General features: G+C 39.1%; 2 protein-coding genes across 4 annotated transcripts; one reads left to right on the top strand and one right to left on the bottom strand.

The window, feature by feature from the left end:
- Positions 1–241: 241 nt before the first annotated feature.
- On the top strand, positions 242–19276 carry itchb (itchy E3 ubiquitin protein ligase b). Its single transcript, XM_011621721.2, has 24 exons — positions 242–393; positions 3411–3502; positions 3779–3920; positions 5367–5491; positions 5767–5892; positions 6058–6103; positions 6195–6376; positions 6604–6838; positions 7111–7206; positions 8268–8442; positions 8584–8647; positions 8905–8989; positions 9088–9216; positions 10926–10998; positions 12054–12125; positions 12344–12432; positions 13824–13983; positions 14083–14216; positions 14621–14761; positions 15176–15296; positions 15429–15533; positions 15922–16018; positions 16484–16556; positions 16947–19276. The coding sequence occupies exons 2-24, from the start codon at positions 3433–3435 to the stop codon at positions 17044–17046; spliced, it is 2640 nt and encodes an 879-aa protein (XP_011620023.1). The 5' UTR covers positions 242–393; positions 3411–3432; the 3' UTR covers positions 17047–19276.
- Positions 19183–27576, bottom strand: znf341 (zinc finger protein 341). 3 transcript variants are annotated; one of them, XM_029833609.1, is made up of 16 exons: positions 27512–27576; positions 26937–27047; positions 26266–26456; positions 24973–25122; positions 24500–24826; positions 24238–24421; positions 24021–24114; positions 23693–23783; positions 23408–23585; positions 23090–23328; positions 22440–22648; positions 22142–22238; positions 21739–21871; positions 21477–21588; positions 20943–21013; positions 19183–20569 (listed from the first exon to the last, which is right to left on the bottom strand). In XM_029833609.1, exons 1-16 carry the CDS (start codon positions 27540–27542, stop codon positions 20097–20099), a joined length of 2691 nt encoding a protein of 896 aa, XP_029689469.1. In that variant the 5' UTR covers positions 27543–27576; the 3' UTR covers positions 19183–20096. The 3 variants fall into 3 exon arrangements, with proteins under 3 accessions (XP_029689469.1, XP_029689470.1, XP_029689471.1); XM_029833610.1 differs by having other exon boundaries at positions 24021–24111; XM_029833611.1 differs by having other exon boundaries at positions 24973–25068.
- Between the last annotated feature and the right edge of the window lie 38 nt (positions 27577–27614).

The following is a 27614-nucleotide window of genomic DNA, read 5'->3' as shown; positions in this document are numbered from 1 at the left end:
TGACATGAGTCAAAAATCAGTGCCTTTAGTTGCATGTGACTTAGAAACAACAGATCTCTGCGAGGCTGCACTTTGGCTATTTGGTAAGAGTTTTAAATGTTATTTCAAAGATAATATAAAATAAACCTAAACTAAGTGATGACAGGTGGATAGATAATAGAAATGGTATGAAATTGTTTATTACGAGTAAAATAAATATTATTTTTAGGCATATCAGCGGTAACCTAACTTTGACATGTAGGTCCCCTTCGCGCATGTGCAGTACAGCCGGGAAGCCGGGAATGATCGGGTAGTGACGGCTCCGACCGAAACCTGGACATCCTCCTAACCGAGAGGTGGAACTTCGCTTCTCAGCTTTAACACATACACTGCGTGGCCTCCCTTCCGACGCGGGTAAGCGATAAAAGCCAACTTTTAGTTGTTAAATAAGTGGATATGAACGTATCACAGTCCCAGGGATTCGAGATTTACTACCACCCACGACGATACAAGCTAATAGGCTAGTAATTAGCTCGGGAGGGGTGTCAGGCGGCTGTCAGAAGCCGTGGGCTACTGGCATTCAACACGTACCCAGCGACTCCTGTTGCTATTTCACCGTAGTTTCTGAGTAAAGTACCAGTGGAACGTGTCATCTATTGAAGACATTTTGTATTCCACCGGAGACATACTGTTATTTTTGCTTATCCGGGCTATTGAACAAAATTGTGTGCTAATCTTAGCAGTATTTATTAGCTTAGCAAATCCACAGTTTCCCCTACTGTCCTCATCTATTTAAAAAAATATTTATTTCCAAACTTCATATATATATATATATATATATATATATATATATAAATATATATTTTTAGGGAGGGTGTTCCCAACTTCATGTAACTATAAGTATCCTGTTGTTAAGAGTGGTTAAGCGAAATTAAGTGCATCACTTAACAAAAACATTAGCAACCATTCCAACCGTTCCACACGTCATTCCATACATAGTATGCCAGTTTGTTCAGTAGTCACATAAAAGTTCATGGGAAAAAAGGACTATAATGTGTTTGTTTCTCCCAAATTATTCCAATGCAAGAAATATTTAAGCAGCACATTCGGTGAAGCACCGTTAAAGGACTGTAAAAACTTCGTCACTGTGAAGTACGCACTTCCCTTATTATTGAGCAGACGTTTTGCATTTACACTTTTATCCCTGTAATACATTTCTCTAAAGTGATAATGGCTTGATTTGTTTTCGTCCGTCTTTCCCAACTAGATAGCAGTCAGTTCTCTTGGCCTGTCCTCCACGATTGTTCTGTCCAACTCGTATAGTTGCTGACCAGGATTGGAGTCTGTTTACCGCCCCGGTTACAGAAGGGCACAAGTTTGTAATGATCACATAATTAATGATGACATTCATTTTAGTAATTCTGTAATGTGTATAACCAAGCACAGAACCAAACTATAATTTATTTGTTAGTTGTGAGAGCAGTAAATGAAGCAGTATTTGACATAATGTTTTGGTCTCTCATTGTCATGCAAATTGAATATTGTTTAATTCATGCACGATAATAGATATATCCATCGTGATAATATACATGTTTTGCGGTTATTTTGATTGCATCTAGTGATCAAAAGTACTCTTGATGATACTGCGCTTTGTCACTTTGTAAAATATTAATCACATTTCTTTTACCTGGCCAAAGAATTAACGTGTTGCAAAATTCAGTTCCTTTAATTACGTTGCCATAATGACCCTTGGACAAGTGTTTTTTTTTTTTTTCCTTCCCCCATTGTGACATTGAGATGATAAGTATTGAAATTTCTTTATTTTGTAATAAATGTTAATTGATTTTAGCAATAATTTTACATTCTTTTATACTGTGGAGGTCTGCTGATGATATTTCAGTGCAAAATAAGCCACATTGTTCACAAGTTTATTATTCATGAAATGAATCCTCACATTTACAAAATGTGGTTAGCCTGCTTGCACGATTGCAACGTCAGCAGTTGCAATTAATTATTGACAGAGAGAATGTAGTGAAAGTTTACCAAGGAGTTCCCAGATTTCTCCTGGTCTGATATATGCAGAGAGGAAGAGATAGTGTGTATTATTTATGTGTGATGACAACAGAATTTTTTCTTCGAAGGTTGTGAGACCACAAGGTTTTCCTGTATGTTTTCTTCATTAATTGTTTCCATATTCTCATTCTAATTCTGTTGTAGCTTCTGATGAATTCATCATTATTATTCAGAACAATTCTCTAGTTTCTTAGTGTAGGAAGATTTGGTCCCTCAAGAAGAAATAAAATGATCCATTCTTGGTACTAAACTGGCATAATGGATGTTTAGACATCCAAAACAGAGTAAAAAGTATCTTTTGCGGGCCACTGTTTATAGCCTATGTTCTGTGGCTCTATATAGGTGTTTTACATCAGTGTTTTACATCTGACAACGAGCTTTAACATTCAGGAAATCTTGTTTGACATGATCTTTTGCTTACGTTGAACTTGGAAGATTATAAAACAGGTCTCAATTACTTTACCCAACAGTTTTTATGTTATAGTTCATTGTTTTCCTTATTTCTGGTTGGTTAATCTCCCATTTGTGCATTACATGATTAAAGTTTAATCCTTAAAGTGAAATTAACCACTTCATTTGACCACTTTTTCTATAGGCAGAAGTTGACATGTACTTACCCAGTTATTGTGTTTATTTTAAATGTTAAAGATTTATCATCTGAATGGATTGTCTAATATAAATATATGACGTGCTCTCTTTTACGATCAACATGACATCTTACATAAATCTTAATTTGTTTAAAATTAGATTAAGGTCTGGTTCATCCTTAAAGCAAAATCATAACAAAAAGAGGTATTTCCTATTTTAGATGATCATATTTTTACACAGAAGGTGTGAAAAAGTGACATTGAAAAGGAGAAATATCTCCCGGTTGGATGCAGCACAAGATCATGCAGTTTGACCAGACTGTCTCATATGTTTGGATGGAAAGGGCAGCACACTAAGAACCGTTATTCCAACTGAAATCTGAAAAACAATGAAAGCAAGGAGGCCTGGAGTAATGGACTAAAATTCCAAAACTTATTGGGAAATGTGGTTATCTGGCATGTTTGACCCAAATTTAGCTATTTATAGGCACTAAGACCAAATACTATGAGTGTAAACCTCTGACAGTGAAATAGTTTGTTACTGTAAGTACATTTTTGACCTTTTTTTGTAATTATATTTTTATGTGATTGACTTTTTCAGTAACACAATATAGAAAAAAGTGACTGCCGGCTGATCCTCTTGACCACTTCATACGAACAAGTTTAATCTAGTGTTAATTGTAAAGCGTTTTATATCTCGTGTACTTTGTATATCTGCAGCAGCAGATAATAATTGGTCAACACCATAACTTTGTGGTCTTTGGATTTCAGGCTTTCATTCCAGCCCTATGTCATGGCCAGTGGAGTCACCCAAGCAAGCACTTCCAATGGTCACCCTATGAAGGCACAGCTACAAATTATTGGTATGTTTTAGAATTCATGGTAACACAACACAGTAACACATTGTAAGTTTCCAGAATAATTTTTTTAAAGTAGCAGGATTTACATTTAAAAATACTGCTACTATCAGCAGTTTTATTTTTCTTCATTGGCAGCAGTTTTCTCTTATATTCCACTACTTTGGGTGTAGTACTGAATGTAATACACAGCTTTTAATGTTCCTCTTCCAGTTTTTCCTGTTTCTACTGCACTGATAGAACTGACAGTCTTCCATACTTCTCCGTATCTCCTTGTTTCAGTAATATCAGCAAAACTAAAAGAGAACAAGAAAAACTGGTTTGGTCCCAGTCCTTATGTGGAAGTTATAGTCGATGGCCAGTCGAAGAAAACTGAGAAATGCAACAACACCCACAGTCCAAAATGGAAGCAACCTCTCACTGTGTGAGTCAAAGTTTGGCTGTGATTACAACACAGATATGACATGTCAGCACATTTATGATGTTCCAACTACACCCATGTGAGGTCCTTTTCAATGGTCTGTATGCATGCTAAAAGTTTGGAGTAGCATTAACTTTGCTACGATCCTAGAGGAGTTTCCTGTTGGATAAATGTCAAAACAATTATCACAGTAGAATAGTACCCCAAATTTGACTCTCTGATAGTTTTATATGTTAGCATATCTTTTACAAAAATGCAAATGATAAACAAAAAAGTAAAGACACTTTATGATATGCACCGTTTATAGATTAAGTTCAGCTTTAGGGTTTAGATTTTTTTTAATAACCTGAACAAGCAGAGTATGGTTCTTACTATTGATGCTGCTTGATAAATTAGACTTGAGCTTCAAGATATAAAATTGACAGTCATGTGTAATAAATAATAATGGCTGTTAATGCGGTTGTTGCTAATATTTCATATAGTTAGAAAGTGTGGGTGGCAGTAGCTCAGTCTGTGGGTGTTTTGGCACCAGGTGGAGGTGCCAGGACACCTGCAGGGACTCTGCAGAGGTACCCTTGAGCAAGGTACTGAACTCCCCAAATGATCGCCCATAGGCAGCTGGGATAGTAGATTTACAGTCCCCTTGACCCTGAAGGGATATACTGGTCAAGAAAAGAGAGAGAAGTGATTAGTGTTTCACATAACAAGTGTTTAAAATGATTGCTCACTGTGGGCATTGAATCTCATCAGAAAACTGGGAGGTGTTTCTGAAACAAATCTGCAAATATTCCTTCTTCTGATGGCATTCAATAGTCTGCATAACATTATCTCAATCAAACGCAGTCATTTTCTTTCCAGCTGTGTCATCTGAACTTATTTTGTGCAGAAGCCGTTTTGCTGCATTATAGAACATTGATTAGTTGTATATAATTTAAAACTAGATAAGAATTGAAACACCCATGCATTTGGCACCTCGTAGCAAAATGTCAAGTTGCTGTGAGGGAGTGCCTGGATATGTTTCAGGATTCCTGTTTTGAAACATATGCGGTTACACTCGCTCAGCTCAACTCAAAACACTTCACATATTCACACATCAGATGTCAGCTTAATTTTAGCCTTTGCACCATATTGTTTTCTGCTGCAAGCTTTCTTAAACCCATGTGGCTTGCTAGACCCAAGTTACCTAACTTGTGTTTACTATAGGATGTAATCGGATCACCCACCATGCACCCACAAATCATGTTTTGCTTTTCTTGGTGTTGCTGACAGGACTGCCTAAATGGGGCCACAGTGACAGTTATAGACATTCATTGTCCATGAGTAGCAACTTTAGTTTCTGCATGTTAGTTCCATTTAGTACAATGCCGTCTAAATCACAATGAAGAAAAACAAAAGGATACCACTTTTTGTCATCTAAATTTGAGTTTAACAACCCCGTGTTTCCAACAGAATCGTTACTCCCTTCAGCAAACTGGTGTTTCGTGTCTGGAGCCATCAGACCCTCAAGTCAGATGTGTTGCTGGGTATGGCCACACTGGACGTCAGTGACACGCTGAAGTCTAATGACATGAAAAGTGAGCTTATTTGCATTCTTTTTGATGTGTTTTATAGCATTATCATATTAGCATCAACAGTATGGTTTTTAATTAAATTATTGTCAATTGGGATCCTTGTGTAAATTCATTTTCAGAAAATAAATTGATAATATAAAAAAGGCACTTGATTTAAGCCACTTGACATATCCTACTGCTCACGCTTACCTGTATTCTAAGTCTTAAGAAGTTATTGAAAGTGGAATACATTGTGGTGGCCAATGTTACATATGATTTATTGTGTTATATTTGTGTAGTCTCCGAGGTGGTGCAGACCTTACAGCTCAGAGATCAGACAGATGCAGTGGGTGACCTGTCCGTCTGCTTGGACGGAATGACCATCGATCCTGAGATGTTTGCTACAGCTGAGGCTGATCAACATTGTAAGTAACAGAAGCATAAACTGGCCAGTTGTAGGCCTGTTAACTTATCACTACTGCTAGATAGTTGTTTTTCCCCATAATTTATTGATTGACTTCTGTTAAAGTATTTAAAAAATCTTTGATTTTCTTTTTATGGCTGCTTCATTCATTTTCTTTACTCTGTAGGTAAATCAAATGGGGAATCACAACCAAATGGGGATCATATCAAAAAGTGATGTATCTTCTTAATTTTTTGGAGTATTTCAGTGTTTAGTTTTTATATAGGTGCTATATAACATTATTCTTTCTCTTCTTCTTCATAGGCAGAGTCGAGACAACTCTCCAGCTGTTGATGGTGTAGAGCACAGGTCTTCCCCTAGTGGTCGGAGATCAGTGAACAGCACAAACTCCCCATCTGTGTCATCAGGGCCCTCAAAGCCTCTCAGACCTCCGAGGCCTTCCAGACCACCACCTCCAACCCCTCGAAGACCCACCTCTTCACCAGGTCAGATTGGAATGAACTAATATTTTATTCTATCATCGCTGTAGTGGGTCTTTACTTGTACTTTTAGTACATACTAGAATCTAATAATATAGCTCATTTATCACTAGATTAAGAGGAACTATCATCATTTCACGTCCACTTGTACCAGTTCATGAGCTATCATCCTAACATGCCTTAATTTAATAAAAAAAAAAGAAGTCAACCTCAATATCTGGTTTATTTCTCAGCATTATCTAGCAATGGCTCTGCATCAGCTGATGGAAGTGATGCTCAGTCAGGTTCTGACACACCTGCACGGACATCGGCTTCAGCTTCAGAAATGAGCCCATTGGCAGGTTCAGAAAGAGCTTCTATATCAACCAACAGCTCTGGCACCGCTTCAACTAGACAGCCTACAAGCAGTGTTAATCCAGTTGTTCCTCCCAGAGTTCCGGCTGTCAACACTGGACCTTTGCCCCCAGGGTGAGCTGTCTTGCCCGTCTAATAGACATGAAATAGAATATGTTACTAACAAATGTCCCCAGAGGAAAAGTCTGTTTAGTCATTCAGGATACTTTCCGATAATAAACAAGTTAAGTGTAATCACGTAAATTATCTTTACACCTATCATACAATTGATAAAGCAGTGACACAATGTCAGGGAGGAATTATTTATTCTTAAACTTTGCTATGATTAAACCATGTGCTTAACCTCATTGATACCATTCCATTATGTTTTTTTATCATATACGTAGGTGGGAGCAGAGAGTAGATCCTGGTGGAAGGGTGTATTATGTTGATCATGTGGAGAAACGAACAACATGGGAACGGCCTGAACCACTGCCCCCGGGGTAAACACATGCTATTTTGACCTATCTTCTCAAGTGTCTTTTCTTTAATTTTGTTTTAAAATCATGTGGTGGCAGTTATTGTTGTTTGGTTGTTTTGATTTGATGTCCTTGTTACAAGATTGGTCTAAACCATTTATAGGAAAATACTATCTGCCTGAAGTCAAGAGGTTTAAAGAAGCTATCGGAAGTGTCAAAAGTGAAACCCAAGTTAATTTGTGTGCATAGCTTTTAATTAAATATTTCTTTTGAACTGCAACTACTGGAAGATTCCAGTTTACTTGTTTATCAACATATTTTGGAAATACCGGTTCTTTTCTCGACGGTGGAGTTTGACATGCTGTCAGGAATACTCTGTCTTTGCAGCAGTTATGCTCTACATTACATTTTCACTTTATTGACAATCTTTTATTCAAACAAGAATTTGGGGCGAGCAGAGCATTGTAGTCTGCCATGTGTACAAAAAGTACACCAAGTACTGAACCAAAAACTCGTCCATCACTGCTACTGATTTAGCTGTGGCTTTAGCTGGGGCTGCTACCTCGCTGGCTAAGATCTTAATGGATTGCTGTGGTGTGATGTAAAAGGTTAACTTGTGAGGCCCAAGAACAGCAAAGTAAAACAGGGCCAATTGCCACCTAGCAGAGGGAGGCGGCTTGACTCAACCCATAAGAAGACAACTGAGAGCTGTTTTGTCAAGAGAAAGTCCACTTGCATAAATTATTCATGTAGTTGAGCAAGAAGTGTTGTCCAATTTAGATATGCATGTAAACGGATTCAGTGTTTGAATAAGAGTTTGAGCATAGTCTGATCCACATCAGGGTTTTGCTATACATATAAACATAATTGGTGTTTAGAAATCAGTATATAATTAAGGGTCTTATGGTGTTTTACACATATTTCAACAAGGGAATTATGTGGCTATTTCATGTATTACTTTTCTTATTACCACATTACCATAAATGAGTTGTGCAGTGTTTTTTTTTTATCAGATAAATTGTTTTGGTAAGTGACATGGTCAGAGATTACATATAATTTGTATTCATTTATCATTTATCTCTTAGCTGGGAACGTCGGGTTGACCAGATGGGACGTGTCTACTATGTGGATCATATCACACGAACCACCACTTGGCAGCGGCCCACAATGGAGACTGTCCGCAACTATGAGCAGTGGCAGCACCAGCGCAACCAGCTGCAGGGTGCCATGCAGCAGTTTAACCAGAGGTTTATATTTGGGGTGAGATTTTCTTTATAATGATGTAATTGTTTTTTTGTTTGACAAGTAAATGAAAACATACTAATGTGTTCAGTCCAAATTAAAATGTATTTATTCTTTAAATGGCTCATTTTTAATTGAGATTGTTTTGGGGAGTTACAGGACCAAGTCTCAGCCACTCAGAATAAGGAGTTTGACCCCCTTGGACCCCTGCCACACGGATGGGGTAAGATCTCTAAGGTTTCTATGTATGCACTTTTCCGAGATGGATGTGAGTCTGTTTGACCAGTACTAGTTCTCATTACATTTTGATTTGGGAATGTTTTTAGGATTTTAGTAAAGAGACTTAAAGTGACCTATATGGAATAGACATGTACATGGTTTAGTGCAAACTAAGAAGACAAAGAAGAACACCATAATTTTTGAGGTCACTTAATTTTTTTTCCTTTTTTTTTTTTATACACTAATTTATTCTTACTCCAGAGAAGAGAACAGACCCTAATGGCAGAGTTTATTTTGTACATCACCCTACACGGGCTACGCAGTGGGAGGACCCACGGACTCAGGGGTTAGTGTGTATTTTTATTATTTTCCCCATTTGAATGACACAAATGCTCCTGTATAGTTTTAGTTTGTCCTAACCCAGAATTTGAATTTGTTTCTTAGGTTGTTGAATGAAAAGCCACTTCCAGAAGGGTGGGAAATGAGGTTCACTGTCGATGGTATTCCATACTTTGTAGATCACAACAGGAGAACAACCACGTACATTGACCCTCGCACTGGAAAATCCTCACTGTAGGTCTACCATCATTTTAAATATTTCCTCCAAAGTCTGACAAAATATTTGTCTCTGCATCAAATAGTATCAGGCAGTCTGATGGTGAAAAACAGCAACTTGTGGATGATTTTATGGAGAAGGTTGTTATCATTTAAGAGGCAAAGGGTATTAAAATCTCACACCATTTGATTGTTCACTAAAGGAGCATTCATGGGGAATAGAAGCCAAATATTTACGATATCAGTGTCCACTTAGGGTGTCTTTAAATACACCATGGGAATATTTTTATTTAACATTTATTCTATAACCTCTTCTATATTGTTGACTTTTTTTATTCAGAGCTCTCAGTATTTGTAGCTTACCTGGATTTTACTAAGCAAATAAGTAAGAGCCTCCCATTGGATAATTACTGCATGGGTGATTATCTTTCGGCTGGCAACAAGTTATTTAACCCCAACTGATGCAAGAAGTAGCTTCATTTCAAAACCAGCTAAAAGTTTGGTTAAAACAAATCATAGAAGAACAACAGTAGAGCTTGGGGTTATGTTTTTTATGAAAGTAGGAGTATTTCCACATGCACAATGTGAAAGGAACTCAAGGGATTGGGACTGAACAGCTGTGTAGCCTTAACAAAACCAATAATCCGTGAGGCTAATTGGAAAAAAATGCTAGGGAGCATAATGTTTGGACTCTGGAGCAATGGAAGAAGGTCCCGTGGTCTGATGAGTCCAGATTTATGTTGTTCAAAAGTGATGGACACATCAGGGTAAGAATAGAGGCAGATGAAGTGAAGCACCCATCATGCTCAGTGCCTGCTCTATGAGACTGTGGGGGTATTGCTATGATCTGGGGTTGCTGCAATTGTTCAGGTCCAGATTCAGCAACATTATGTGTGCATGAGACATTATTTTCACACATAGATTGGACACCGCAGAGTCAAGACCTTAACCCCATTGAGAGTCTTTGGGATGTGCTGGAGACTCCGGCCCTCCCCTCATCAATACATATCTTAGTAACAAGTTAATGCAACATTGGACAGGAATAAAACTTGTGACATTGCAGAAGCTTATTAAAACAATGCCACAGCGAATGCTGGTGATCCTGCAATCTATTAGAGTTGGTGACTTTGTTCTGGCCAGGCAGTGTGTATTTAGTACTTACATGCTTTTCTAATGAAGTCATTTGTTTTTATTGCCTTCTGCTTGGTATGACATCTACTGCATTGCTCCCAGCGGTAGAAAAACAGGTTTGGTGACAGTGGATGAAAATGCAACAGCGAGAAGGCAAATGATGACGAACTTCTAAGGGTGTTAAATTCCTTAATGTTTAAACAGCCTTGTGACAAATTATGTACTGAAACTGCATTTTAAAAGACTTGAAACATTGATATTAGGTAGCAGAACAGAAATAAAGCTTTTGTCATTTTGTAATAATCGGTGGCAGTTTTACTGTGTGCCACTGCGCTGAGATATGCATCATCACCTTTTTATTGTAATACAGTACACAGAGCTGTCAGCATTGTCATTATTATAGAAAGACAAGTCTGACCTGTGGGGACATGGACACAGACAGGGTCTCACTAAGGATAGACTGTCACAGTGGAGTTTAACTCCACCGTGGCTTTAAAATGTGATGCTTTCAAAGCTGTGGCTAATTTATCGTACAAGTTTTTGATGTGTTTCAAAATGTTAAAATAATTCATGACAGATTATTCCTATTTTTACAGTGAAAATGGACCTCAGATCACCTATGTACGAGACTTCAAGGCCAAAGTGCAGTACTTTAGATTCTGGTGCCAAGTAAGAGTTTTTTTCCCAATAACTTTGAAAATTTAATGAAACGCAGGGTTTTAATGGGTTGCTCTGTTTCAACTCTAACAGTGGGGTACTGTTATGATCCTGTTTTTGGTCTGTGTTTTGTGTGTGCTGTTTTGTTTTTCCACTGGGGGCATGGTTGACCCATCACTTGTGCTGGCTGTCACCACACCTGCGGCTAATCAGTGTGATTAAATCAAATCAAATCAATCTTTATTTATATAGCGTCTTTTACAATCAAAATTATTTCAAGGTGCTTTCCAGAATCCCAGGGCCTAACCCCAGACAAGCAACAGTGGCAAGGAAAACTCCCCTTAACAGGAAGAAACCTTGAGCCGGACCAGGCTCATGTAGGGGGACCCTCCTGCTGATTGGTGGCTGGGTAGAGAGAGGAGAGGAGAGGAGAGGAGAGGAGAGGAGAGGAGAGGAGAGGAGAGGAGAGGAGAGGAGAGGAGAGGAGAGGAGAGGAGAGGAGAGGAGAGGAGAGGAGAGGAGAGGAGAGGAGAGGAGAGGAGAGGAGAGGAGAGGAGAGGAGAGGAGAGGAGAGGAGAGGAGAGGAGAGGAGAGGAGAGGATTGGGAGACCTTTTCAGCAACTAACACCTGCTGTCCATCATCAGATTGTTTTGTCCTTGACAGTGGTAACCCGAATGTTCCAGACTCCCAATTCTTGTAATTCCATGTTTTGCAACATTAGTTTTCATATAATCATGTTGCACTCACATTTTGAAAAACAAAACAAAAAAAACCAAAACAATGTGCATCCATGACCAAACTGACGTTTTCTCAATGAGCAAACGTGGTGGAAAATGAGATTTACAAGTTACCGTATTTTATCAAAAAAGCCGACACACCAGTTGACAGACTTTGTATGTTTATAAAGTATCTTTAAGTAGTTAATCACCTAACTTCACACTACCAGAGAAGAACAATAAAGCAGAAGTTACTAACATGCGTGCAAAGATATGATTTCCATGTTAATGATTCAGCATCAGTCACAGCTAATATAACCAATGTTTTTCTTTCTTCTATTTTTGTCTAGCAACTCTCACTTCCTCAACACATCAAAATCACAGTGTCCAGAAAAACACTGTTTGAGGACTCCTTCCAGCAGGTAGGGTGGCCTGCAAACAGAACTCACTGATAACATTTGAAGTCTTCCTGGTGTTGAATTAGTGTTAAACACACACATGCATACACAGAATGTTTTTTGTAACTGTCTCGTGCACAGAAAATCACAGGGACGTAATAATTCATATATTTGGTGTAGTTGATATGAGTATGGAGACAGCTGAGAATAAAAAAGAATAAAACAAAACCTCTGTGATGCAGATAATGAGTTTCAATGCACAAGACCTACGACGAAGACTCTGGATAATCTTCCCTGGAGAAGAAGGCCTTGACTATGGAGGTGTCGCTAGGTTTGTTTTTTGTAGTTTGGAAATTTATACATTACATTTATACATGGCTGTTTGTAATTTTCTGTGATTTGTAATCACTTAAATATTTGGTGCCTATCTATCCTGTGATTCTCAAGATTTTACATTTGTAGTATTTGTATGGGCTGAAATCTATGCCTCAAGAAAAGAAACTGAATTTGAATGGTTTATATATGGATAGCCAATTACATTAAAAACTGAATTTTTATTGTTTAATTTGGGTCTTTGCATTGAAAAACTAAATCTGAATAGTATAATTTGAATTTGAATTCAAATTCTGTTCTTAAAATTCAATTTCAATTTACTGTGACAGACATCTGGATAGTTGAGGAAGAGTAACTGGTGCAGAAACACTACAAGACAATCAGCACCACCTTGATCTCTGGAGCTATTGCTTGGCACCATTACCAGCAACAGTGATTACACCATTACCACCATAAGCAGTACTTGTACCAGTGCTGGGCTGTAGAATGCACCCCTTTGCAGCTGTTTGAAAAGTAAAGCAATTCACCTTAATATCTCAACAAATGAAGGGGAAATACCATCTCATAGTTCAATTATTTGAGAAGGAAATCGAAGATAAGAACACTGGTTACTTACACTATTTAAAATTCTTTGAAGGGTGTATCTAACCAATATTGTTCTCACAGAAAAAATCCTTGTAAAATGTAATTCCTGTGCCGGTACCATCACTGTTGCCATTCACGGTGCTGAGCAAACCTCCAGAGCTCCAGCTCTGGAGGGTAGACCTGCTCGGGGTGCTTGTGTGTGAATGAGAGGAGCAGGAAGATCAGACCTGAGCTCTGTGTCTGTAGCTTAGAGGGTGTGTTGTGTACCAGGACCATGGTGTTCCGACCGGAAAGTTATTTAGTGCAGTTACAGCTGTGGGACCATGCTCAGGCTACAATGGCAGCACCATTCATTCTGTTAAGCATTTCCTTATCACTTCAGTGAGTTTAGAAACATATAAAGGTCAAAAATTATATGTATAAATTATATTGTGGTACTGTGGTATGAAAGGTACAACTTCAGAAAATGTTCTGTGGCCCTCATTTTAACAACTGTCTCTCTCCATAAAAAGTGCTTAAAATATTATGAGCTTATTCTTGTAAAATGAGGACTTTTTTCCCTCATAATATGAATTTATACAAGTTCAAAAACTTCAGTACTGATTGGCTGAAGAGTTCTTCTTATCTGTTGTGGATTGATCGTCCTCAACTACCTGGATGTTTATCACAGTAAATTGAAATTGAATTTTAAGAAGTGAATTTTATATTGTAAGAACTGAATGATTCAAATTAAACAACAAAAATTCAATTTACATATATATAAATGCCAATGTTCTAAACGCTTTGTTGTGTGTTCTCTTCTAGGGAGTGGTTCTTCCTACTCTCTCACGAGGTTTTGAACCCCATGTATTGCCTCTTTGAATATGCCGGTAAAGATAACTACTGTCTGCAAATCAACCCTGCATCCTACATCAACCCAGACCATCTCAAGTATTTTAAGTTCATAGGGCGCTTCATTGCCATGGTTAGTTTTAACTGAATGTCTCTTTCACAGTATGGCAGAAAACGTGTGTTGTGAACACATCAAATCATCTTCAACATGGTCTTGGTTTCTGTCACACAGGCTCTTTTCCATGGAAAGTTCATAGACACCGGTTTCTCACTACCATTTTACAAGCGCATCCTGAACAAGCCGTTGGCCCTCAAAGACCTGGAGTCAATAGACCCGGAGTTTTACAACTCCCTCATGTGGATCAAGTGAGTGTAGAACTGCAAGAATGTGGTATTTTACTTTACTTGTATTCATTCTAAACACATTGACCATATGAATCATGCATGGAAAACATAAATAAATACTGTACACGTATTGACAGTTGTTGAACTTTAAATTCCAATTTTTTACAAACCATAGAAATAAGATGAAATCGATATTAAGTCCTACACATTTTACTGGACATATTTGTGTGTGGTTACCTTTGTGCCACCTATTAAAACCTCCAGTCAAAATGTCTTTAATAAACAACATAACATATCAACATTCGGTAAATAAATACATACACACACACACACACACACAGTTCTTATAAATAGAAACAAAATATCATCTTATTAATTTTCTAATAAATGTGTCAATGTGTTAACAATTTTTTGCCACTCCATAGGGATAACAACATTGAGGAGTGTGACCTGGAAATGTTCTTCTCTGTTGACAAAGACATCTTAGGGGAAATCACCACCCATGAACTGAAACCAGGAGGGGGAGACATTCAAGTCACTGAGGAAAACAAGGAGGAGTACATCAAGTGGGTTTTTGTAGATTAGATAGCATTGTTGTTCTGTAAAACATATCATTTGCATGAGGTTATGCATTACACTGAAAATATTTTTTTCCACACAGTCAAGTGTGGTATATTATAGAACTTAAGGACTTATTGTGAGCTAGAATCGAACTGAAGGGTTTGTACAAGGAGTGTTATGGTTTTGTACACGTAAGTATCGCAACAGCATAGTAGTCTGATGAGTCAGTCTGAATAGTGTTGACAGCAGCATGCTGTGAGAAGAGTCTGAGTTATAGATTGATTCAAATATAAAAGACTTGCAGTGTGGAATCTTTTATGTCTGTCAAGTCCTCAGTGTTGATCCTTCAGAATGAGAGCAGAAGTGGAAGCGTTAGTGTTGCTTTTCTTTCATTTGTGCTTCTGAATGGGTGTTTGCAGGCTGGTAGCAGAGTGGAGGCTGTCCAGAGGAGTGGAGGAGCAGACACAAGCGTTCTTTGAAGGCTTCAATGAAGTCCTCCCTCAGCAGTACCTGCAGTACTTTGATGCTAAAGAACTAGAGGTATTATCAAACCACCAACTCTAATTGTTAATTCGACGCTTGGTGCACAGAAAGCACGTCTCACATATGGGTTGGAAGCTGTGCTGTAACCCGACAAAACACTGTTAAAATGTTTGGCCTGGTTTTGTGCAGGTGATGCTTTGTGGAATGCAGGAGATCGATCTGACAGATTGGCAGAGGAACACGATTTACAGACACTATGCTCGAAACAGCAAGCAGATCATGTGGTTCTGGCAGGTCAGTGTGCTGACACCAGCATATTGATATGTGTATCATATCGGCTCATTACATACCAATTAAAGACTTTTTTGTTTGAATAAAAATAGTTTGAAACACGTAAACAGCATGTTCCCACGGTTTAATGAATTATTCCGGAGCAAGAGGAAATGACATGGTTAAGATTATCATAGGGTTAAGGCTATTGATTTTATAAACCCCTTCAGTATGCTCTGGTGCCAAACATTCATAAAACTATTGAACTGAATGTGATGAATTATGCCAACAAAAACCCACCTCCTCCAACAGCCAGTCCAGGCGCATCAAAGTTCCACCGTAACATTTATTGGATGTGAACTTCTTGTGATGTTTGGCCATTATTCCAAGAGTGTGTTACTTTCCCCTGCAGTTTATCAAGGAGATGGACAACGAGAAGAGGATGCGGTTGCTGCAGTTTGTCAGCGGTACCTGTCGTCTGCCTGTAGGAGGCTTTGCTGACCTCATGGGTAATTACAGCAGCGTCATTATTATGGATCATTATTTTTACATTAGCTATATTCTCACATACACCTTCCCTTTTCCTAGCATTTTATCTTCTATTTGTCCACACTAAAATACTTCCTCATCATTCAGTTAGCTGGTGTATGCAAGATTTGTTTACCTCCTGGATCACATGATAAGTACATAACAAAGGAAAGGAGAATGCTTCAGAAACAGTCCGGTCATACAAGGTTGTGATAATTACCTGACTTCTCAGTTCTTTGCTTACATTACTTCTTCAAAACAGATGATTCAAAATAAAAGTGGGCCCCATTGTGCCAATCAAAATTTGGAATGGCAATCAGATTTTTTTTTACTTTTAAAACTGATTAGGTAATACTGTAGACAATTAATATGTAAATTTGTATTTCCGGGCTTTATGTACCAGCTGTGGTGATCGTAGCTCCACCTCATTGTGCTTTGTGTTACAGGAAGCAATGGTCCCCAGAAGTTCTGTATTGAGAAGGTGGGAAAAGAAAATTGGCTCCCTCGGAGTCACACATGGTACGTTTGTGCCAATCACAAATGAGCAAACTGATTAAAGCTTGTATGATGTACTTATTTAACTGGACTAACGCCTGAGGAGCTTGACAAAGCGACCTTATATTATAGAACGTCATAAAGATATTTCCTTTTGGAAAGCAGGTGGATAAATCCCAGCGCTGAGGGTCCAAAAGTTTGCTCCAAATACGTAGATGTCTTCATTACCCCATCTCTGATTGAGATATGGCGATTATGCTATGACCATTTAAATGTAGCGACTAAACCAACTTATAGATAGAAGGCAAAATTAATCAGGATTTTCCAGTATTTCATATATTACTGAAAGAGATTTGATGATAAGATCATTTGTTGTGTGTTTATAATTTTTTTTCTTTTTCTTTACTTTCCCAGTTTTAACAGACTGGATTTGCCACCATACAAGAGCTACGAGCAACTGAAAGAAAAGTTGATGTTTGCGATTGAGGAAACCGAAGGCTTTGGACAGGAGTGACAGAAACCCTCAGCAGTTTTTTATTTTTATTTTTTTTGATTGAAGGATAAAAGAACACCAGTGTTGAAATCAGGGAGCCTGTTGAGTAAAGGCCTAGTGTTTTCATTCAATGGTGCTAATGCACTCACTCACACACACACACACACACACACACACACACACACACACATATACGCGTTTGTGAGACTGTGGCCTGCATGTTGGAAGAGGAGGGATTTCTGTCTACCATGCACACGTGTGCATCTCATGTTAAAGCCTGAGGTCTACATAAAGTGTTGCATTCTCTTAAAGCGAAACACAAAAGCTGTCCCAGTCTCGAATGTACAGCAAATTATGCATGGGATCTTTAACAAACTCATCCTCCATTACATCTGTTTTTCATGGGATTGCAGTACTCTTTTCTTCCTACACTCATATCTGTAAAAATAAAAGCCTCAAGGTTGCACCTATGATCCTCCAGCACTCCCATACCAATAAAGGATTGGTTTGCAGCAACAACAAAACTATTTTTAAATTTAGAGTAATCAGTGAGTCAATGTAATTACCTACGTATGGCACTGTTACTCTTGATGACATTTTGTGCTGTTTTACGCATTTTCGATTCAGATATTGTAAATTATAACTTGGAAAACCTTGAAAACTCTGCAGATACAATTCGGAGTATCGGAGCAGATCGTCATGAAATAATCACTCCATGTCCATTTTTAAAGTACCGGTACAGATAATTTGCCGTGCTTTTCTGCCTTAAATCACCTGATTTCTTTTACACTGCATCTCAGATTTAGACTGATTTCTAAAATGAGGGCAAGTGTCATTGCTGTGAAGCAACATCCACATCTTTGATCATATAATCAGTTGAATATCCCCTCATGGATAAAAAAAAATGCCTGGAAATGAACTGTAGCATGTGGCTTTAAGACACTAACACGACTCTAACAGAAGTAATTGTACTTTCTTTTTGTTCATTTGCTTTTGCGTTTGGGAAAAAGTGATTTGTGGTTCCTGTAATTCACTGAGTGTTATTTAACATGGTGGGATATGGGGAATGTAGTTAGCAGGAAGGAATGATCCTAGTTTTATAGGGTCTCTTTCCACACAGCCATGTGGGAAATGCAAACGTTGAGCTCAATCTTGGCTTCGAAGATTACTTTAGTATAATTCTCCTCATAATGGCCTTGTTTACCAAAGTAGAAGAACAATGTTGCCTAAGGTATTGGTTCACAAACCACAGAATCAATGTGAAAAAAATAAAATCAGAAATTTGACAACTGTCAAAATATATAATATTTTGACAATATGACGTTCAAAGTGTGGAGATAAAGCAGCACATAAGATTTCCACGCAGAATATTACATCCTTTGTAGAGAACACAGGGTCTGCGTCTTCCGTTGATTCCACTGGGATTTAGGTTATAATAATTTATCTTACCACCACATCAATCATGGATTCATGTACCTACTTGAAAGGTGCTCATATTAAAACTGCAAATCCTTCTGTACATTGTAATGAACAGCAAGTTTCGGTTGTCCAAGTTAAAACAACAAATGAACATAAGCTAAGTGTTGTCCGCCAGTCAAAGCACAGCACCTTAAAGAAAAGTTAAAAAAAAAAAAAAAAAAAAAAACCTTCCTCTTGTTGGTCATCTGTTGAAGCCTCTAGTCTTCTGTTATTCATTGTTGGCTCTTTGTTTCAACGTTTAGTTTGACGTTAGCATTCAGGTTTCAACCTCAGACCTTTTTTAGCACCTTGATGACAGCGCAGATCATCGACCAAAAAGGCTTCACGGTCAAATTGGTAGCCTGGACTGTGGTGAGCTTAATGCTGAGAGGAAGCTGCATCATTAGCTGATGATCCCTGTTTCCATGGTTCTTACTACTGAGACACATTTAGTGTGATATAAAGAATGTATAATGGCAACAAGGTGATTTGGTTAAGTTGCCTATCTGCTTTTTCATTACCCTTAATGCCAAGTGTTTTAATTTTGTTTTGGGTGTATCGTAAAAAGAAAGTCCTGGAGACACGGTGGGCGAGAAAATATGTAAATAAAAGATCTTTTGTTCTTCTGCCGTCGTACTCCTGTACATGAAAAACAGATTGTAAATGATGTGAATAACAGATTTTCTTTTGTAAAAGAGGTTTTAATAAGAGGTTTATGGACACTATTTTCTTTTCTTTTAATTTGCAATGTGTAATATAGAAAATACCACCTTAATAAATGAAATTCAAAGCGTGTCTTTGGGTCCTTCAGTGTGAACAACCAGACCTGATTTTAAACCATTTAGAGGTCACTCAACAAGAGAAACTCTACCGTGAAGTAACTGAAGTCCTAAACTGATCAGGCATAACATTTTGAACACTTGCCACTTAGTGTCTGGTTCCCTTTTGTTGCTTAAACAAACCTGGCCCATAAGGGCATGGATAAGGAGTGATGTCAGTATTGGCAGTATCACCTTAAAGTCCTGTAAACTGAAAGCTGTGGCCTCCATAGAGCCATGGAATTGGCTATTTCTGCAGCATTTTTGCTTTGCTTTGCATTAATGTGCTGAATAAAGCCACAGCAGTCACCCAATGTGGCTACCATGAACAGGTGTGGACAGACTTAACAATGCCCAGGTAGGTGTCAATATAGCACCTACGTGGATGGAAGCACTCAAAATCCTTCCACTAATGCATATTTCCAGGGGCCATGATGTACAGAAAGTTTTTGCCATTGGCCCTAGTCCGTCAGTAGTTGAAACTACAGGTATATGCCAACTCACTTTACGCATGCATAAAAAAGCATAAATTTTATTGTGAAATATAAAATATGCATCAGGAAAAGTAGTGCTTAGACTTTAAACGATGTTTTAATTTAAAACAATATGGATAAATTTCCCAGACTGAGTATTTATTTTAAATACGTGTCCAGGAAAGAATTTCCCAAAGATAATCCTTTCCTGTTAGCATGGTGCCTGTTTATTTCATTGTTCCCCCCAAGGTTCCAGTCAGCTACGTTATAGATAGAAACCATCTGGAGGAAAATGGCATTTTAATCCCCTTGGCGCTGCTTTTTATTTCACCTGTCCTTCAGCTCTGGCAATGGACAGTGCAGCCTGTCTGCCTTCCTCAGTCCTTCGGTCTTCCCCTTCCTCTTCCTGCTCGTCTCTGTGCAGTCCCATCTGATCGCTGACGTCTCCTGCAGTCCCGTCTTTCTCTCCATCCTCTCCATTACAGCCCGATCTTTTCCCTGTCCTTGTTAACCCCCTTCTCGTCCCATCATCCTCTCCATTTTTCTCCTCTCCGGTTAGTGTTAATATGTCCTCATCCTCATCCTCCTCCACCTCTCCAGTCTGTCCTGCAGCTCCTGTCCTGTCCCCAGCAGTGGGACATTTGTGGTCTCTGTAATAACTCTGTCTGCTGAAGCCCTTGTTGCATGTGGAGCATCTGAAGCGGTAGTCGTCCGTGTGGGACTGCTGATGCTCAACCATGTGAGCTCTCCGGCTGAACGCCTTCTGACAAAAGAAACACTTGTAGGGTTTGATACCTGCAGAAAAGAGGACTTCATGAACAAATAAACAAACAAATGCAAATCATAATGTAAATAATGACCCATTGAGAATACATCACACCGACCCGGGACTTTTCACACAAATCATATAGTGATTCTCCTTCGTTTTAAAAATGAAAAACTTCACACTGACTTAGACACATTTAAAAAAAGAGCAGAATCAGCAAATGTTTTGGGTTTCAGACTCTTCAGCTTATATATTCAGAAGTGCATCACACACGCACTTTGGAGAAATGTATGCGCTCCTCCTATCAGAAGCTATTTTTCCCAACTATGGGATAATAAAATGAATGAGTACCTATATTTAGGGTTACATTTTTGGAAAGAAATGGAGAGAGAAACTACTCACCAGAATGTGATAGGATGTGAGCCTTAAGTTTGTCAGGTCTGTTGAATTCTTTGGTGCAACCTACATGGGTCCTAATAAAGGAAAAACAGAAGATGAGGCACAATTAAAGTCAGCTTATTATGGTTGCCGTTAAAAAGGCCAGTTACGACAGGCTGACCCTAATTTCCACAAAAAGAGGTGCACAACTTTATGCAACAGATAAAAACCTGCCTGGTAGGACAGAAAATCCTGTTGGATTCTGGCTCTAATAGGACTAGATTGCCCTCCCCTACTTGATGGCATTGTAACAAATGTGTAAAGACATTTGGCTCATCTTTGTCTTTCTGCAATGACCAGATGGAAAACCTGTACTTTGGAAATAAAATACAAAAACCACTCATTGCTCACCTCGCCATTTTCTGTGGGAGTAAAACGGCATGTGCCATGACTGTTAAACTACTCAATTCTACACCAAATCAAACACATTAAAAGGAGATGGAACCATTCATACATTCCAAGACTTTTTGTAAGCTAATCTGGCATTTTCTTCCTCACCTAAAGGGACACTTGTATTTCTTAAAGGGTTCATGAATGAGCATGTGTCGCTTCACTTTGTCCTTCCTGTTGAACGTTGCCTCACAGAGACTGCACTTGTATGGCTTTTCACCTGGAAAACACAACCAGCATCACCTCACACAGCTGGAATAAAGATAGATGGTGAAGGAATCATGGAAAAATACTGCTGGAGAAGCAAGAATAGAGGAAAGGCAGCACAGACAGACAAAACCAGATAAAACACAGCTACTTTGTATCAGACCTGAGTGAATGCGGATGTGCAGTTTGAGGTAGTGTTCAGTCTTAAAACCCTTCTTGCAGATCTGACACTTGAACCTGCCACCAATGCCATGAGTGGGGAGGTGGCGTCTGAAATATCTCTCGCATGGAAAGACCTGATATTAGAAAGAAAAGAGATTTGGATTCTTTTAGAATTATTATTATTATATCAGGTTATATTTGTGGGCTCTAGTGTGTCCCATGGTGTAACTATGCATTCTTTACTTTCACAACATCACCACCTTACAGAATCAGTGTGCCTAAATGCCCTAAAACACACATTATTTCCATGGCCCCACGTTAAAGAACATATATTTGCTATCCTTAACATGGGTCATGGGTCATAAATTGTGTAAATTTTGTGCATCTGGTGTGTACTTCTGTACCTTTTGACAGTGTGGGCAGGGAAAGTTGTGTGAGGCCGTGAGTAGATGCTGTTCCAGAGCCTCCTGGGTAGAGTATCTGCTCTGACACTTCACACACCTGCCGTCAACCGAAAAAGATATTTTTCAACCATCATATGAATATTCTGTGGGTGATATAAACATTTTAAACAAAAAAAAAGAAATCAACAATTTCTGGACCCTGGAAGGTGCATGCATTGTGTTTACGGTGTGTTTCTAGAGCGCCCTTTATGGGCTGTTTTTTTGCCAGTGCTCCATATGTGAGAGTGACGGGGTTCACCTGTAGATGCTGGTTTCCTTGCGTGTGTTCGGCTGTGGGCAGAAGGAGTGCGAGTACTGGTGGATCCCCAGTTCAAACAAAGAGGGGAACATTTTTCCACAGAGGTGGCAGCGGTAGGTCAGCTGCTCCTGGTGCGTTCTGATGTGCTCCAGAAACTGATCCAACTTCTGGAAAGTCTGGGAGCATGACTTCAACACACACTTATAAACCTGCAAGGAAAAGAATAGAATTCCCTGAGTTTAATCCGCAGTAATACGTGCGTACGGATGGGGAAAAAAGTGTTTGAATTTTACGTTTCATCCAATAAAACATTCCATTGGAACATAATGACATAATACATAGATGGTAAAGAAATTAGATTAAAAATATCGTGACTGATGAATGAGGATAGCTGGTGAGAACATTGAACCCTGAGAGCGCCATGATAGTTAGTGTCATTTTAAAGAGAGAAACATACAGAAATGTAATCATCTCACTGTGTCATGACCTCTCAAACCAATCCATAATCAAAAATTGAATTGTATTATTTCCTTGTTTTTTCCAGTTTTTTATCCAGATTTATAGCTCTGAATAATGATTTCCTTAGTTATGATAATAGATTTGCCTATTCAGGCACAGTTTTATAATGACAATCTTCACTTTGTGCTCACCTGCTCGCCTTTGTGCTGGGTCAGGTGAGACTTAAGCTGGAAGTAGGTTTTAAATTTGCTGGCACAGAACTGGCACTGGTAGGAGCTGTCAATCACAACTATCTGTTTGGTGTTAGCTTGGCCTGGGTGACTCTGGATGGACTCCATTTGGACAGGAGGGTGCTCATTACGTATCGGCTCCTCTTGGCTGCCCTCTGGATCGGTCCCTGTCGCACTGTCCTCACACTCCGCTGGAACGTCTATAGTGCACTTAACTCCGTGAAGGACAGAACAACTACCGGTACATCTGAATGTTTAACGCCGACCAGATATTGTTACCTGTGTGAGCGGTCTCCTCTTCTCTTTGTGTTGGAGTGTTCTGCTGCTGTGTCTCCCCCTCCACGTCGCCCTGCTGCGGCTGTTTCCTTCCTCCTTCCTCCTCATTGGAGGACATCGGCACAACTTTCATTGTGATTGGTAATCTCGCCACCGTGCTAGCCACCCCCATCGGCCACACCTTTAACAGCCAATAACGTGCAACATTATCAAGCCACCACAGACTCTCGTGGCAACAAACTCAGCGATCAGCGTCATGTGGAAATATATCAAACTGTGTTTATTGACCTTGTGCGTCTGCATGTGTTTCTTTACATTGGACTTTTGGGCAAATGGTCGGCCACAGACGATGCACTGAAATGGTTTCTCTCCTGTGTGACTGATGGAGAAATAGAATTTTCAAGTTGTGACTTAGGAGTGAACTGTGAATGAGTCCCACCGGCATTTCACAGCTTGGTCTTTTGGGGGGTTTCAGCAAACAAACACGTTAGTTTGGAGCAGAAATGTCCAATGCTTAAATTGGTGAAACTCCCCAAACTGTTTGATGTAATTGAAAGTCTGTGCAACTGTGGATTCCTGGAGAGGCTAATTTATATATAACGGCATGTTAACTCACCTCCGTATGTGCTGTTGAAGGTCAAAGTTTTTTGAGAAGACTTTGTCGCAGTAATTACACTTAAGCTTTGGAACTTTTCCTTTGAGTTGCTCTGCTGGGTAAAAATGATCAAGTCAATATTAATGGAATTATCAACCCCCTATGCATGCACATTTAATTTTAAGTTCTTTCAAGAATGAATCAAAAGGTTTAAATGACGTAATTCTTGTCTCATTACCCGTAGAGCCATCTGGACTTTTTTTATTATTCCTCTGTCGTTTGGGAATGATGACCTTCTCAAAGTCACCCAGTTCTGTCAGGCTGTTTGTGACACTGCAGATCTTTGTCTTAGTGCACTGCTTTCCAGGGCTGTAGACAGGCGGAGTGGTGAACGACTGACTTTCCACGCACTGACTGGGTACCTGAATGAGACAATATCCCAGTGTACTATATTACATTCATCTACTGAGCATGGTCAACAAACACTAGGCTTTACTTACTAGTACAGGATGAAACTGTTGCAGACCAAGGGTGTGAATCTCTCCAACCCCGCTCCCACCCCCCGCGCCACCACCCCCAGCCATGTGGGGCAGAGCGCTGTACACCTGGACCACTGAGTTGCTGTGGCTCACTGGAACTTGTGAAGAAAGCGGCTGCTGGGCCGGTGGTCCAGCTGGTAGCGTGTGTGCTGCTGTCTGTCCAGACGGCATGGGGTGAGACGATTGCTGCTGCTGCTGCTGCTGCTGCTGCTGCTGGTGGTGATGGGGGTGGTGGTTTTGATGGTGCTGAAGATAAGAAATGCCAGCTGTGTGCATGCTCAGGTTACTCTGCAACACATAAAACCTACGTGAGTAAATCAAACAACCCGCATGATTATCTTCATGTATTCACCAAAATTGAGACATTCAATTCAATCCGACTTACATAGCATCTTTTACAATTTGACGGATTTTGTTTAATATGACTTTAATACCTGTATAGGTGTCTGCATGGCAGCCATAGGCTGGTCGATGGAGGTGAAAGCAGAGATGGCTGACATGAGTACGTCATCGCTGACCAGCACGTTGCCCTGGACAAGAGTGTGTGTCAGAGGAGAGGGAGGGACCGTGATGTAGGTGGACACCTGATGTATGAAACAATACCAAACTGTATATCAGCCAACACATCACAACAGTGCTGTAAAGCGATGAAAAATTGTATTCAGACTAAACACAGGGCCACTGTAGATTCATTTTATGTTGTCACGGGTAATGTCCAAGCTATAAAATGGAATGGAACCAATCAATGGATATCAATGGAAACCAAACTAATGTTTAAAGTCGTAAAAATGTTTTTATTATTATAAAAGTGAGACTTTGATACTATGTTTATTCTCAAAAGTCTAAAATCGGTTTCTCAGTGATGTTAATAATGGGGCAGAGAAACCAAATCATTATAACAGTGACGGTGAAGGATATAAAAAGCCAACATGTGATGTCAAAAATGAGACCAAGAACAATCATGTCACAACCCTTTCCACCTTTAATGTGAAGATCAACAATTAAATGGGAAAACAAACTGAACTCTTTAAGTGGTGTCAAGTGTATTTGGTTGCATAAGTGTGCAGAGCCTCTCAAAGCTGGGCATGTGTGAAAATGACTGGCCATAAAATCCAGAATATACTTCAAAATATTTGATTTACAAGGCTTAGAGGCCAAGCTCCATCATAGCCAGAGAACATGACAGCAGCCTCAAAGGGCTTTTCCTCCTCCTTTACCAAGCTGGATAAAGGTTTCTCCCATCTTGCTTGAGGTTTCTTCCTCCTGCTTGCTTGGGGGTTAAGGCTCTGGCTTTCTATAAAGGACCTACAGAAGATCTTGATCATAACAGGCACTATATAAATAAAATTAAATGGGGGGAGGATGGTTGTGTTCAGAATTAACAATCACATTGAAAGTCAGTTTAACTAGTAGTCATTACACACCTGCCATCATTTAAAGTGAATCTATTTCATGTTCTAATAGGGTTGAAACTGTAGAAAAAGTATTAATTTAAGGGTGTGCATATTTATACGACAAAGATATTAGTAATAGAATAATATATAATAGAATTTTTGTTTTGTGTTTTTGTTTTGCGTATTTTTACCATCACTATTTTTTTTTCTATCAACTGTAAATTTATGAGCTTCCTCCAAGCTTTTGTTCTATGTGTGAGAAACTAACTGCAAAGTAACATCAACCTTTTCAATCCATTAGTCGTTTGTTATAATAACCAGAACTTTCAATACCTGTCTATTGGCAGAAGTCTGAGGTCCAGAACTGATGGATGGAACAGGTGTGTATGCAATGGTCGATGCCAAGGACACCGTTGACAGTGATGGTGCACTCGACTGGCACTGTTCGCGCTTGTGTGTCATGAAGGCGGGCAAAGAATTAAATTGTTTCTTGCATTTTCCACACAGAAACACATCCTCATCATCTGTAGGAAAAAGATGGAGCTTTGAAGCACACGGTTTCAATAACACTGAACAGTAACAGGCCTGCAATTGCCACATATAATCTCCATCATTGCTTCCTATTAGGATTTCTTTTAAATTATTCATTTAATGTTACCTTCTGATCTCAAATGATTTTTTTTCATTCTCAGAAATGATAGATGACGACACCAAACAAGCACTAACCTGGGATCAGTTTGCTTCTAAAATTCATCTGCAAAATAACCCTAAACTATAACTTTAAAAAAAACTATATATATATATAAAAAAAAGGTATACATTATACATGGCGCACAAGCACAATTGTCAAAAGAAAGGCTTCAGTTAATTAGTGCATGTGTCTATTAAGTGACAGTCAGTCATTTGAGTTGCCAGCAGTAAAAATGGAGTGACACTGGCTCCTTCAGTAATGATGCAAATAAACAGAACTTTGCTACATGTCCGTCTGCATTTTGTCTACATACCCATCGACTGAATGGTAGATACCCCAGAAACACTCTGACTGTTTGGATCAGGGACCCCGCCTTGTCCATCCAACAGAGACTGGACTGCCATCACTGTCTGGTTGTCCATGCCTTAATCGGAAGAGTAGAATAAGGAAACTAAATGGGTATATCGAATTTTGTCAAACGGCGTATGTTTTGGGAATGTTTATTTCATTCACGTTTGTGTAAAACGAACACTTTGTACCACAGCCATGTTCATCGAAAAGGCCTGCAAGCAAATAATATGCACGTCGTTTTACAAAATAGGGTCCGTATCTTCATACTGTCTGTCTTCAATGATGTCGGAACCACTTTATTTACGAGGATGGCCAAGAAGCCTGACCACAATTCCTTGGTTTGTTTACAACTAAACTCAATCTCTCCTCTGCGGACTGATCTGGTTGTTTTTTTGTTTTTAAAAAATATATATATACACACAGTTAATGCCTTTTAATCAGTTTAACACATGTCAAAATGCTCCTGCACACTGAATTTCTCTGAGGTGATCATCATATTTAGAGTCGTAAATACGACTGTTAACAAAACATTCATACCTTCCAATACTTCAAATATTGCCTGCGCCATCTTGAAAGTCTTCTGCTCTGAGATTGACCTTCGATTGGCAATGTCTGTTAGTTTGTGTCGCCTCGTCTTAAA

This window comes from Takifugu rubripes, chromosome 3 (genome assembly GCF_901000725.2).
Source record: "Takifugu rubripes chromosome 3, fTakRub1.2, whole genome shotgun sequence".
NCBI classification, from domain to species: domain Eukaryota; kingdom Metazoa; phylum Chordata; class Actinopteri; order Tetraodontiformes; family Tetraodontidae; genus Takifugu; species Takifugu rubripes.
Note: the sequence above shows the minus strand (reverse complement) of the source record. Positions and strands in the feature narration are given on the sequence as shown.